Source organism: Vanellus vanellus (assembly GCF_965231255.1).
Source record: "Vanellus vanellus genome assembly, chromosome: 5".
NCBI classification, from domain to species: domain Eukaryota; kingdom Metazoa; phylum Chordata; class Aves; order Charadriiformes; family Charadriidae; genus Vanellus; species Vanellus vanellus.
The window spans coordinates 31023084-31037549 of NC_138910.1; the positions used below are offsets into that span (position 1 = coordinate 31023084).

The following is a 14466-nucleotide window of genomic DNA, read 5'->3' on the forward strand; positions in this document are numbered from 1 at the left end:
CCTTGGCTCCTAAACCATATACACAGCTCACAGCAATTTGAAGGAACAGAGGTGAACTTTATTGGCTTCAGATGATTGAGATTAGTTGCAGATAGGGGAGATTAGAGAAGTTATAAAACACCTGAGAAGTAAGTGAGGTTATTAGGGTAAGTAGCCTTGATGGTGGCTGCAGCAGCAAGGATGACTTTGGGCTTTGTGGGAAGAAGCTTGTGTAGATATATTTAGTCTTTTTAAAACAGCATTGATTTTGTTGTGTTTTAATTTTAAATATACTGTGTGTTGAGTTTGGGCTGTCAAAGAAGAAAAGCTGAATTTTGCTGCTGTACCTCCATAATTCTCATGGGCTGAACAGAGACTGGCTTTGCGGATGCTGTAAAATGTAGCTTCTATCTTGAAGAGGTAATGTGTCCACAACCAATTGAGTAAGAAGGGAGTGAAGAGAGGTGGTGTTACTGTTACTTAGTGTGGATGCAGATGCACATGTTTCAATGTTATTCCTTTATTGCTACATATAGGATATGTAACTACATTCTGACTTGTGTGAGTGACAGCTTTTATTATAAAATTGCAGAGAAAAATTGGTAAAATGAACACTTACTTTCATGCCAGAATCTGAGAACTTAGCCTTATCACTATAAGGCTGTTCTTCCTGCTCTTAAAGCTGCTTTAATTTGTGAATAGCAGTGATGTTTAGGACAGAGTAAGTAAGTATTTGTCATTTTCTATTCTGTTAGTATCATGTGCTGCTGTGAAGCCCTTGAATGGCTCCTTTTGGTGCTTTGTGTTGTGTTATTAAGCTCATAATAAGCTCTTACTGTGAGCTTGGCATAGTATGAACGTATTTGGCTTTCCTGCCTACTAGGCCTTGCCTAAGAAAGATCATCTTAATTCTATAGCTCTGTATAGTATGTGTTTTGGTTCTCTTTATTTTTTTTTTCTACCTTGTTAATTCTGAATTAACAGTTGTTAAAACTAATTGCCATGAGTTTAGATACTGTGTAGTTTCACCAAGTAGTGAAAGTGCATCCCTTAATGTGGGTATGTTTCTAACATGCTGTTCAGTTAGTGAAATGCAGCAGTGCAGGCACAGTGCAGCTGCTTTGGTGTTATTACGAAGGAACATGGTATGCAGATTGTTGGAGACTGTGTTGATGGATGTGCCCTGCCTGGAGAGATTTCTTATCCTTCCCCAAAGGTAGCTGGTAAAGTTAAAAAACAATCTAGTAGTATTCAGATAAGCATCTCCTGTTTCAATGGGGCTGACTTCTGTTGATCCATTTATTTTACAGTAATGTTGTTATTTTATTGTTCTCGCATGTATTTTTTCTACTTACTGGCCACTTAGAGCCAAGTGTGCGCTCACACCAGCAGTGATGCTGTGCAGGAGTTGCCTTAGTTGTTGTAGAGGGATGTTAGTATTATATGCTGTGGCCCAAACAGCTTGCAGTCTAAATGTAATTGTTTTGGGGTGTAGGTGTTGCTCCTTGTGCAAACCTCTAAATACCTGTGCTGTGCCAATGTGCAGGACATCTGTGCTAGCACTGCGTATCGCTAGAAGCTTGTGCAAATGCAACTGCCTCAGTGCAAATTTGCTTAATAAATGTGGTTCCTTTTAAAATCATAAAATGGTGTAGATTGGAAGGGACCCTAAAGATCACCTAGTTCCAACCCCCTTGTCATGGGCAGGGATGCCTCCCACTAGACCAGGTTGCTCAAAGCCCCATCCAGCCTGGCCTTAAACACCTCCAGGGACGGAGCTTCCACAATTTTTCTGGGCAATCTGTTCCAGTGTCTCACCACCCTCAGAGTAAAAAATTTCTTCCTAATATCTAATCTAAACCTACCCTCTTCCAGTTTAAAGCTATTCCCCCTTGTCCTATTACTACATGCCCTTGTAAAAAGTCTGCCCCACCTTTCCTGTAGACACCCTTTAGGTACTGGAAGGCTGCTATAAGGTCTTGCCTGAGCCTTCTCTTCTCCAGGCTGAACAAGCCCAACTCTCTCAGCCTGCCCTCACAGGAGAGGTACTCCAGCCCTCTGATCATCTTTGTGGCCTTCCTCTGGACCAGCTCCAGCAGGTCCATGTCTATTACTTGCATGTTTGCTATGATTACAAAAAATGCCAACTGTGCATAGAGAAATGAGTTTTGTTGTTAAATATATCTTTTAGTAAAAACCTTAGCAAGTCATTACAGGCAGGTGTAACAAGAGTGACTTTTGCTGCTTTTGTTGGAAGGGTTATGTGACTTGGCCTACCTTCTCTGGGTCAGGACAAAACACCAGTGCAGACCCATACTTTCAGTCAGTCGTTAGACTGCCTGTAACTAGCGGAGTTTATCAAAATACCTGTTTTGTTTTCTTTTTGGGGCAGGCCATTAGGTGCCTTTCTGCAGCCGGGCCTTTGGAGGCCGCCTCCAAAACGTGGGGCCTGGAAGGAGCGGCCGTCCCTGCCGCGGCCTGGCTGCCTTTCCCCGCCTCTGCCCGGGCCCGGGCCGGTGCGGGCGAGCCCGGGGAAGCGGCACCTCCGGGTTTACGGCGCGGGGGGTTCGCGGGGAGGGGGGGGGCGGGGGGGGGGGGGGAGGGCGAAGGCTGTGGCTCCCGCGGAGCCCCGGTGCGGTCTGGGAGGAGCCGCCGGGAGGGCCGCACCGGGCGGGAAGTGAGCTCAGGCGCACCGGAAATCCCGCCCGCGCCGCGGCCTGTGTTTGCGCTGCGGGCAGAGAAAGGAGCGGAGCGCCTGCAGCGGCCCAGCCGAGCCTGCCTCACGCAACGGGGCCGAGCCATGTCTGACCAGGTACGGGCGCCGCCGGCCCCGACCGACCGCCGGCCCCCGGGGGGAGCTGCCGCCGGGCGCGCGGGGGGACGACGGGCGGTGGCGGCAGGCCCCGGGGGCGCGGGAGGAGCTGCCTACGATCCGTCCCCCCCCCTTCCCCCCGCCCTCGCTGTCGCGGGGCAGCCCCGGCCCCTCTGTGAGAAGCGGCCCGGGGCGAGCGGAGCTGCGGCCTCACGGGAGGCGCTGGGGGAGGATGCTCCCCTCGGGGAGTGTGTGTGGGGATGCCATTCTCCGACCTCAGCCAAACTCTGTCCACCCCCCGGTATTTTAATCCTCCTTTCCCCTTCGCTCAGGGTATTTCGCGAGGAACACGGGGGCGGGCTCCAGGCGGGGCGTACTCGGGGGCCGGGGCTGGTGTCCGGCCGGAGCGGGGGCGGCTCCGCGGGGCCCCGGGCCGGGATCGCCGCTGGGGCAGCCCCGGCCCTGGAAACCCGGGAGTGCAGCGAGGGTGAGCCGTGTTGCACAACAGTTGTTTCCTTTCATTTTCCATTTCCCAGGCGTGCGGTAGGATGCTCTTCCCTCGGAGCAGGCTTTGTGCGGGTTAGGTTAGACCTGCCAGGTCCTCTGTTTGCCCTAGGAATGCAAAAAAGGGGGGGGGGGGGCGGACGGGCGGACGACGACAACACCAGACTTTCTTAGTTGACCGTTACTTGCCTGTATTAAACACCCCGTCCTTCATCGAGGCTCTGTCCTGTCTTCGCTCGTTGTGCTTCGTTATGTTCCTGTCAATTCTGACTTCTCAACCGGGGACTTAAATAGTTACTTGTACCGCAAGTTCCTGACTTGCTCGGCGGCATGTACACCGTCCTTTGCTTACAAGTATTGCTTTAGGCTATGTGACCTGCTGGTGGAAAGTTAAAACAGCATTCCGGTTTTAATTTGTGTTCTGTTTTGCTTTATTTTTTATATTGCCTTCATATGGCAGTGTTTTCTAACTTTGTCATGACGATTCGACTTTGGAAAAATCAATGTCAGTATCTACAAATGTTTCTTGCAGCGCTGTGGAGTCAAGAATAGCACTAGTGCCAGCCAGGAAATTAAAAGTATCCAGAGACAAGGCTAAGCTTAGTAGATACTGTGTCTCCTTTGAGGACTAGCTTTGATACATTATGACCCGTGAATAGAAACCGTTGCTGTATGCGCTGGTGGTCTTCCTCCCCGCCCCCGACTTTCAAACACAATGCAACTCTGCTGGTGCGCATGGTGCTGCTGCCGATCTCCGCCTGTGAGAGGGCAGCTAGGAGCACAGCTATCGCTGGCACTCATTGGGACATGTTTCCCATGTAGTAAAATACGTGAAAGTGATTGCATAAAAAAAAAAAAAAAAACAAATTCTGAACTAGGTTTTGTAGACTGATCTTCACGTGACCTGCTCTGTAGCTCTCTGCATTTGTGAACGAAGGCATGTTTTAACACATAGCAGCCTTCATTAGGTAATTCCTTCTCCAGGCAAGTTCTGCTAAAACACATATATGTTTGTTCTTTGGGATCGCTTGAAGTATGTAAAATTCATTGTATGGTGATAACCTTTCTTGGATAGCTATCTTAAAGGTCTTTGAATGAGGACCCTGATATTATTTTTTTAATAGGTAAGCTAAACATTGTTATATATTGTTATTCACTCTGGAGGGACTGTGCAACAAGAGCTAAACAGATACTTAAGTAACAGTATAACGTATGGTAATGCAGCACTGTAAATCTCATTCCTCTGTTTTGTCAATCCTACAGGAATAATTGGACTACCCAAAACTCTGAATTGCTTACAGTGTCTTTCTTTTTGGCCCTGGAATGAAGTTAAGAGGACATAATTTGTCCCTAGTTATGATAATTTTGACTTGCCTTTTCAGTGTAAATAAAGAAGCATACTTGATTTAAATCATTACTTTATTTCCAATAGGATATTAACTTTTATGATGAATGAAAATACTTTCAAGAGGGGCAGACTTCAAAAAAACCCTGTGGCTGCTTGGTGGGATCTAAGCAGAAACAAAAAGAATTGTTTTTCCTCTCCCTTCAAGGGTCTCAGGCTGGTTTTGCTTTAATTGCATCTGGATGCTGGCATTTTATTTGTTCATGTACTACTACTAAAGAATGCTATATGCATTTTTCCACTCCTGTAAAAAATGTAAGAGTTTATTTACTGTGTTAGGAAGTGTGTTGTAGTCCAATTCCTCTAGTAATTTTGTTTTGGTTAATTATTTTTAATATTCAGCACACTTGAGATAATATAGGGGGGCTTTAGGCTCGGTCATTGAAGTTTGAGCACTACAGAAAATTGGAGGAGGAAACTTGCAATATACTTCATTACAATGTTTGTTTTGTGGTTTCATTAGCTGCAATAGCAATACCAGTGTGTTACATCCAAGAAAATTTGGGTGCTTTTTAAGGGCATGAATTTAGTGTTGATATATAAATGTGAGACAGTACCAGGAGCCTCATTTTGTGCTATTTAGGAAAACTGTGGAATGAAGCCTTTAAAACTTTAGGCATCTAATGAAAAGTTAGAACTTGGAGTGCTGTGGTATTCCTGTTCTGTTTGTGTGGTAGTCTTTTTTTAGGTAGTGTTTCATGAGATGCCCTGAACACCAGTTCTTGCCATAGTGCAAGTAAAAGTCTGGAGGCTTGCTTGCAGATTGCTGATGTGGGATTTTGTTAGTGAATGCTTGTAGTTTAGTAACTTTGCAATCTCCTTGCTTTCTTTGTTCTTAAGTGGTTTTGTGTAGCTTTACCATTTGGCATTGAATGGCACTATAGTTCACTGACAAATTGCAGGGAGCTGTTTCAGACTTGCTGGGTCTTGTTGTGTTCTGATTTAAAATATTTTGCTCTTTTTTAAAGCTTCAGTTATTGGCGTTTTCAACATTGACTTGAACTTATTTGTCTTTTCCTGAAATTGCAGCTCTGTTTGCTCTTATTTGGGGGGGTGAGAGGTTGCTGGGGCTTTAAACAAGCATCTTGTACGATGTTTCAAGATTCCAGTTCCCTCTGTGTTTTCTACTGTTTGCTGCTTCCCCTACTCATTTTTATTACTAGAGCCCTCTTTCCCTGGGGGTAGGAATCAAACATCTTATGAATCATTGCTTTCCACTCATATTGGCCAGAGGCACTGTCATAGTAGCAATGATGATATGTCACACCTTGTACATGATGATTTGTTTTGGAAAGCTAAGTAGGTAGATCTGTCATAATGCACAGAACTGTATAAACTACTACAAATGCCTGTAGTGTTGGGATACTATGCTGCCGAGCAATTTGGTTCTTACGAAAACTAAATGAAGACAATAAGTGACCTGTAATGTCATGTAAAGGGACAGGATGTTCTTACAAATGCTTTCAATGATAGCAAAACAGGAGATAGTTTTGAAGTTACAGACTCCAGATTTGTACAGATATGAATCTCTTTCCGATTCCTAGAGGTTAGTAATCCTGCATACAGACAATAACTTGCACAAACTGCATTTTTATCAGGACAAGTTGCACGTTCTTGTTTTTCTTTCCCTTCAGTCAGGAGTGGAAACTGGTGTATTTTTATTCCTGCAAATAGTCCCATGAGGTTAGAGTTCAGCTATGTTAGAAAAGGAAAACTTTGGTAGGGAGCACAGTTGCTGTGACTGTGTTACCAGTAAAAATTCCTTTCGCACTTCAAAAGTGACTTGCTTGGTGACATGAGTGTCTAGTTTCTTGAAAGCTTGGGGTAAATTTTTGGGATTGAGCTTGAAGGGTGATGAATCAGTCCCAGCAGTCCAGGTTGTGCCCAGGTGGGTATTTAAAAAAAAAAAAAAAAAAGGTACTCAAACCAGGTGGAGTTTCTGGCTCATACTTTTTTTGTAATCTCAGAAACTGAATGGATCTGGCTTGAGGCAGTGAGTCAAACTGATACAAAGACCACTTCCTCTCGCTTTCTTTCCTCCAGACTGAGACTGGTACAGATAGGGAAGGTGTTTGCAGACTTTCCCCCCTGCCCTTCCCTGAACTTCTAACATTCAAAAAAATTGTGCATGTTTAACTTTTTAAAGAAAAAAAAAATGCTTGAAAAGGCTTGTCTGCCATTTTAATCTGGAGACAGGGACCTGTCTGCATGGACTTAATATGGAAGGTTAGCATGTGTTTTTGGCGCTTGATCCTAAAGTTCAAGTCCAACTGTACAAAGGATATTTCTGTATACTCAGCAAAAAGTCCCTTTAGGGCTGGGAAAATGTATGTGGTAGGCACCTGTAGGTATTTTGCTTATTTTGTCTACTGTGTTAAGCAATAAAACATAACAGGAAGATTTGAAACATGATCAGAAGGGTATTATTGTTTCTCACTACTTGAGAAGTTTTCTTCACTGAGCACTGTTGGAACCTGAGGCAATGTCTTTGTAAAATCCCTTTGTGCTGCAGTGGAACATAACTAAAGGCCTGATACAGAATATGTAGTGACAGGCAAGGGATGGGGTTAATAGTACCTGATCTCTCACTTGTCTTATCTATCAGCAGCTAACATGAAAACTTTGATGTCCTTAATTCATGTCTTACAGAACGTAACACTTAAACCCTTTTGATGAGCTTTATTGCTCAAGTTGTTGAATCAAACTTGTCTATTCAATTAATTTTTATCCTGGAAAGATATCAAAACACTATAGTTCTTAGAACTGAAATTTTTAAGAACTTTTAAGAATTGTGGTCTCAAAACAAACATGCTAGAAGGAAGCTGTTACTTGATGTTGTTTTGTTGTCATAGAAAAGAAGGTGGCTGACCAGGCTGACCATCCTTTTTAAAGTAGTGACTACTCTTGATGCAATAGGCTGAAAAATGTTTGCATGGTTCACTGTCCTTACACTGATAGGGTGTCACAAGTGCTTTCTGTTTACTGCCTCATGATGTTCTTTTTTCTGTCAAATATCTGAGCCTCTTAGTGCACTTCCTTTATTTCTTTATTGCAGTCTGTTTCTTTACTAGGAGTTAGTGGTATAAAATCATACTTCTCATTTTTGCATCTTTTGTCTATTTCCAAATGATCTTTCTCTCATCTCTTATGTTCTTCACAGTGTTTCTCTTCTGTTATTAATTAAACTTTTCACAAGCAGACATATAATGTGTTGCCATTATTTTCACACACAGAAAGGAAGAAATAAGGTGCCTTGAATAGTCTGATTTCATGTAATAAGGAGGATGACAGCTGTCATACTGTCCAGTGAAAAAAAACGAAGTGTTGAACTGATCAGACTTTTTTCATGTTTTTCTTGCAGGAAGCAAAACCTTCAGCTGAGGACTTAGGAGATAAGAAAGAAGGGGAATACATTAAACTCAAAGTCATTGGGCAGGTGAGTTTTTACATAATTACTTGTTGACATTTGGTGGAGGTGTGGGTTTTTGTATTGTAGAAATGAACAAATGAAAGTTGATACTTTCAGTTCTTTAATGTGGATCCTCTCCTGCCATAAACTACGTACCAATTGCCAGTAATGTGTGTCAGTATACTTTCTGGTGTTTCATTTTTGGTTTGGTTTGTTTGTGTTTTTTTTTTTTTTTAAAAGCTTGAATAATTTATCCTTGTGACTTGGGAATTGGTCAGTGTGATCCCTGTCTTTCAACTATGGGACCTGATGCATTGAGGGATTAATTTATCCAAGTACGTGAAGGAAATATATGGCAAAAACAAATTCAGGTCTTCAGAGTTCATGTACTACACTAAGTATGAGGTCAACTTTCTTGGACAGGGATAGGAAGAGCATTCTGTTGGCTGGCACGTGAATGGTGGATTATAAGTCTGAATTCAAGTTGTGTTGGAATGTGAACGTCGAGATCCTTCTTGAACAGAAGTCCTTCTGTGCAAAGAATCCCTAGCTCATATGACTTAACTCAGTATTGTTTGTTGGAGTATTAGCGTGATTGCTGTGATGTTGACTGGAGATGGATGACTTAAATTAGGACTAACACAAACTGGCTTACCTCTTGCTGGTTTAATCACCAATGATAAGAACACATTCAAAAGCTAAATATGACCCACATGCTTTTTGTACAGAACCTCTTGCAGTCTGTTTTATCTGTACCCATTTTGACAGTTGTAGTTGCGCATAACTTATGGCTGGTAAGAAGGACTATAGAATAATGAGACTTAAGTTTTCTCCTTAGATTAGTGTTGTATTGCCAAGTCTGCCTGTATCCTAACTTTTAGATAATTGCTCTAATTGAACGAGGTTTTACATATATTTTGAAGTGCAAGCTTTAACTTGTCTCTTTTGGAATCTTAGACCAGAAGTCCTCTGCATATGTATGTTTGTATTTCATAAGTACATCAGCTGGGTAAAGATGGAAGCAGAGACTGAACCATGTATATGGGTTTTAGTACTTTTAAATCCAAAACTTCCATAGTGAGCCTAAGGCTATACTATGCCATCTGTTTTAAAATAGCACTTCCTGTGGAAGTGCATGATGAATTTAGTGACTGATAAATCATCCTGGAGGTTCATGTTATGATGCACCAAGGCATGCATGGTGATAGTTAAACTGCATTCGTATTAGTTTTATGTGAGTTTTTCTTAATGAAAGGCTTAAAATTAATGCAGATAAAGTAAGCAGTTACTACAAAGAGAGTAACTTTTTTCTTTCCTGTTCTTAGGACAGCAGTGAAATTCACTTCAAGGTGAAAATGACAACACACCTCAAGAAACTCAAAGAATCATACTGTCAAAGACAGGTTTGTGAAACAATTGCACTCTATCTTAAAGAAGAAAATAAAAAAGCCAAACACTTTACTTTTCTCACTGTTCTTTCGAATAAAGACATTTGTTGAGACAGCCAAGCTTCTGCCTAGTTACCAACAGGACAGTTATCTGACAGTACAAATATGACGGATCTCCTCATTTCTCTTGACAAGTAAAGGTATTTCTATTTAAGGCGGTTGTGAATTTTGTAGTAATTTAAAATGACTGTTTGAAAATATAGTGGCTGCGTAGAAGACGTAGACGTTACCTTTTAAAATGTGCAGGGATGCGTTTATAGTTACTGTAAAATCTCCTGTCTCCAAGTGGAATTCCCTTAAAGCTGCAGCTTAGGATGAGAGCAGCCTTAGGCAGTTACAGCCATTAATATGGTAATCAATTAACCCTAGCTGTTATGCCCTCAGTTAAAGAACTCTGCAACGCTAATTGTGGATGTAGGTAAATAATAACTACTGTTACAGAACAAAAATATATCTTCACTTCCAGATTCTGTGGCAGATATTGTGGATTCACTGCTGCTATTTCCAGAAGCCCTGGCCTAGTTTACCCCCAGCTTTGGGGATAGATGCTTTGTGTGGTCTTTTCTTGAGTAACTATGTTGGAGTTCACTTCAGGAAATATAATAATAAGAAATAATACTTTGGGTTTTTTCTTAATACCTTGAGACAAGTTGAACTTGTCAGTTGAAGTGTTCTTTTGTAGAATGTGTTCTTTTTTGCTTTCCTTTTGGAGTAGGAGGAAAGAAAATATCAAACACCAGATATGTTTGTAGCCAAATCCAAATGATTAAAATTGTGATTCATTTGAAAAACTTGAAATTTTAAAATAAGATCTTGGAAATAATTAATGCAGCAGTCTTGACTGATGAAAATGTATGTGTGGGTTGTTGTTTTTTAAGGAAGAAATAATTGTTTGAATGAACACAGCTATATCTATCTCCTGGGCTGAATTCTGGAGAGTCTAAGATTTCCTTCATCAGCAGTCAGTATGGTTTTTGGTGTCAAGTAGCCTTTCCCTGGTAAAGGGACTATGAACATTTCTTCAAAGTTGGCCAGAGGGATTGTTGGAACAGTGTGCAAAGCTGTTATTTCCTATGAATTTTTCTGCCTAGTTATTTGCAAGAAATATTTCTGAGATCTAATTGATGTACAAAACAGGTCATACTTCGCTTGCATTTGTTTTGGTCAAACTTGAAAGAGAAGACAAAGATGAGGTGTTTGCCTCATCTGTTGAGGTGAATATGATATTCTGCTGTAACACAGTAGGCGTACTGCAACTTGTTTTCCATTGGGATGCTCCTTTCTCCCTGTTTAAATGCTGATCCTTTTTCTCCCCCTCAGCTCTGCTTTCTTGTCCCCAGTGTAGAGCTCTTGCGGAATTGATAACCATAAAGGTTGCTATTCCTTCCTATGGTGTTATAAGATTGGGAAAGCAAGGGTAGGAGTTCATGAAGTAAACATCATGTTCCTCCTGTTGTCTTACACTCTTTAATAAGGCTGATACATAGTTAAGTAAAAGACAAAACCTTCATGTGTAATGTTGTAGTGTAATGGTGTAGTCAGGACATTATTTATAAGTAAAAGAGACAAGAAAAAAGCTAAGGAAACTTCCAAGTTGTTGAGCTAGAACTCCAGTGAGACTTTGGAACAAACATGCATTTCGGCACTATCATGCTCCTTGACTCACTTTTGTAGTCTACATGGTTGCAACAGAATAGCTGAGCTCCCTCTGTAACAGGAACTAATGCTTTCTTTTTTGATTTCACGTGTGTTTTTATTAAAAATGTTTTTCTTGTAAATCCGTACAAGTTTCAGTAAGCTTTTTTCCTTGTACATCTGTTTCTTTTTTTTTTTAGGGTGTTCCAATGAATTCACTCAGGTTCCTCTTCGAGGGTCAGAGAATTACTGATAATCATACCCCCAAGGAGGTGAGTTTCTTTCTAGAAAAAAGGTGTTACTTAGTTCACTGGAGAAACTAAATGCCAAATTAGTTAGTTTCTCTGTTCTGCTAGACTGTTAACCAGAATGAAGATGTTTCTTTATGGACTATATTTAGTCAAACATAGTCTGACTATATTTGTCTAACTAGAATCTTTAATAAGGCCAATATGCTGTTCAGAAAGAGACTGCTTGGACCTTCCTGTGTGGTGGTGTCTCAGAAGGGAGGATGTAGTCACTGCTTACCAGAGAGGGAAAAAAAAACTAAGATAACTTCTCAGTTGTTGAGCTAGAACTTCAGTGTGACTTTGGAATAAATATGTATTTAGTTTGCATTTATTAGATGAAAGTGTAAATAAACAGAAGACGGGTTACTTCTGCTGTCCAATGACTTCCACCAATTGTTATGACAAAGCAGGAAGAAACACTGTCATAATAGTGACCTTCTGAAAAATTAGGCAAACTTGTGTCCTGTGAAATTGAACAAATTACCCTCTTTGAGAGAACAGTTGTAAACAGGCTTTGAGTTGCAAGTTGTAGGTCTTAGCTGTATTGTGAGTTAGTAGTGTGCTATATATAATTCATGTGGCTGTACAGCTGGTGCATTTGCTACCACGTTGGTTACGTTCCTGTGCATGTGTTGCCCAAGAAGGGGTTTAGAGAAAGGTAAAGCTAGCAATTTCCAAGCTGGTGTGTACTGCTCCACAAGCAGATTTAGACTTCACTGGTAAGACTTTTGCTTTGATGGAGATGTACAAGACTGAAGGACTAAAAATCATGAGTGTTGGCTAGTCAGATGGTGACTGAAATTTTTTTCACCCCTTTGATGAATTATGATGGGACAGACAAACTTGTCTAGGACCTGCTCTGAATTCAGTACACCAGATTTATAACAATTATATGCTGTTTTTCTCTGTTTTTCTCTGTTCTCACAGCTGGGGATGGAGGAGGAAGATGTGATTGAAGTTTATCAGGAACAGACGGGGGGTCACTCAACAGTTTAGATCCTTCTGTTTGTTTTCTTCCCCCTTAATCCTTTTTTATTTTTAAATAATAGTTCTTTTGTAATGTGGTGTTCAACACTGAATTGAAACTGGCACCCCATCTCTGGGAATTTATTTTCAAGCGTCTGGTATTTTGAATTCTCGTGCTCATTATACACTATTGTTTCTGTTTTCATTGTGCTGAACTTTTGTGATCCAGCTGCAGCCTTGCTCCCCTCTTCCCTTCTGCCTTCCCCTTTAGAAATACACGTACACACATGCATTTGTATGTTCACTAGGTTCGTGCATTTCAGGCACGAAGGCTGTAAGATCTGCCAGGTGGGCAAGTGTTCTTAATGACTTCCATATCTGCCCTGAAGTTTTGATGTGTGACTGTTTCACTCCTGGACTATAACTTTCAGTGCGAGATGAAGTTTTTCAGAGAACTAAACTGTGGAGAAATTGTGTATCCATAACTCAGAGCTATTTTGCTTAAGTTGTGCTGATGGCCCAACAAAGAAGATTACCAAGTTGGAAATGGAAAAGCTAGAACTGTTGTCATCTGTACCTTGCTTCAGAGATGGCTTTGCTGAAGACATAAAATTGAAAACCCTAATGATTCTTAAATCTTGCCAGAAGAGCCCAGAAGCATTTTAACTTCATATAGCAATTAGTACATGCAGGTATTCATGCAAGAATGTTCACAGCAGACAACTGGTGTTACTTTGACACTCTTGTTTGTACCTATTGGCCTGGGACGTGGGTTTTGAATGGACATTGTCTGTACCAGCTTCATTTAAAATAAACGAGAAAAACAATTTTATAAACAACTTGCATTTTCTTTTCAAATGTTTGGAAATGAGCAAAACCATAAAGTTATAATTAAGGCATGCTTTTCCAGTAACTATATGTTGAAGCCAGAAAAAAATGTGCTCTGTAAATATACCTCAGATTAAAAAAAAGTTACTTTTTTCTACTTGCCCTAGTAAAATACTTGATCTGCTTGGTTTGCAGGTGACTATTTGGGACTACTAGCTGTTTCCTTTCTTGTTAGAGAATATTCACGTAGTTACATACAGCTTCATGTGGAAAAGGTAAACTGAAAATACAACTTGGAAGGAAATACGAAGATGGTTTTTAATGTCTGCATTGCATATGATCATGGTACCATTAAGTAATCTCATGATGATGGATGACATGGAACTGTCACGATAGTTCAATCATGAGGGTCCACTTCATATTCTAGCTAGGTGCAGGTTCTAAATTGTCAGATTGAGAACATGTTACTAGATATGAAAGCTCAGATGTGAGGTTATGGGCTGGGTAGTGTGCAGAGAAGGTTTCTGCACTGTCCCTGTTTCAGTCTTTCTGCAGATAAATAGGATTTGTTTCTGATTTGGTTTGGTAAATCAAGTTCACTATGAATGCCAACTTCATTTAAAGACATATTTTTAGTCCTGGCGTACTTGGAAGAAATTGCAGATTTTGAATGATTAGTTTTTATCACACTTACTGTAAAGCTAGAAATGCATTTTCTTTCATGCTTGTGGTTTGTCCTGTTTCTGATTTAGTAATACTTTTGTACACATAGTTGCACTAAGCAATTTTTTAAGGATTAAAATTTTTGTTTACAAAATGTCAGAATACAGTTTTTTTTTTTTAAGTATTCTATGTAATTCAATTCTTAGAGGGAAGCGGGATTGCTACTGTGGTGAAGAACAACATGGCTCCTTTGCGCTTCTCTCCAATTGCTTTTTTAGTATACTAAATATATCTGCTTCAGAAATAAAACAGCCTTGTGATTATTATCAGATCATCTTCTAATTTGAATTTGTATAATGCTCTTGTTAGTAGACAAATTCTCATTATCCCTCTTCTGCAAATTAGGACCTGAGGCAAATTAGGACCTGAGGCACAGGGGACAGTAGTTAACTCGGGTCATGCTGGAAGCTGAAAGTCGAGCTGAGAACAGAATCTAGATCCCCTGGGTTTGGTGCTAGTACTCTAGC

At 40.9% G+C, this 14466-nt stretch overlaps 1 protein-coding gene across 1 annotated transcript; it reads left to right on the plus strand.

Moving 5' to 3' along the window:
• The first annotated feature begins 2678 nt into the window (after positions 1-2678).
• On the plus strand, positions 2679-14246 carry SUMO1 (small ubiquitin like modifier 1). Its single transcript, XM_082483665.1, has 5 exons — positions 2679-2791; positions 8062-8136; positions 9435-9512; positions 11393-11464; positions 12410-14246. The coding sequence occupies exons 1-5, from the start codon at positions 2780-2782 to the stop codon at positions 12476-12478; spliced, it is 306 nt and encodes a 101-aa protein (XP_082339791.1). The 5' UTR covers positions 2679-2779; the 3' UTR covers positions 12479-14246.
• The last annotated feature ends 220 nt before the right edge of the window (positions 14247-14466 follow it).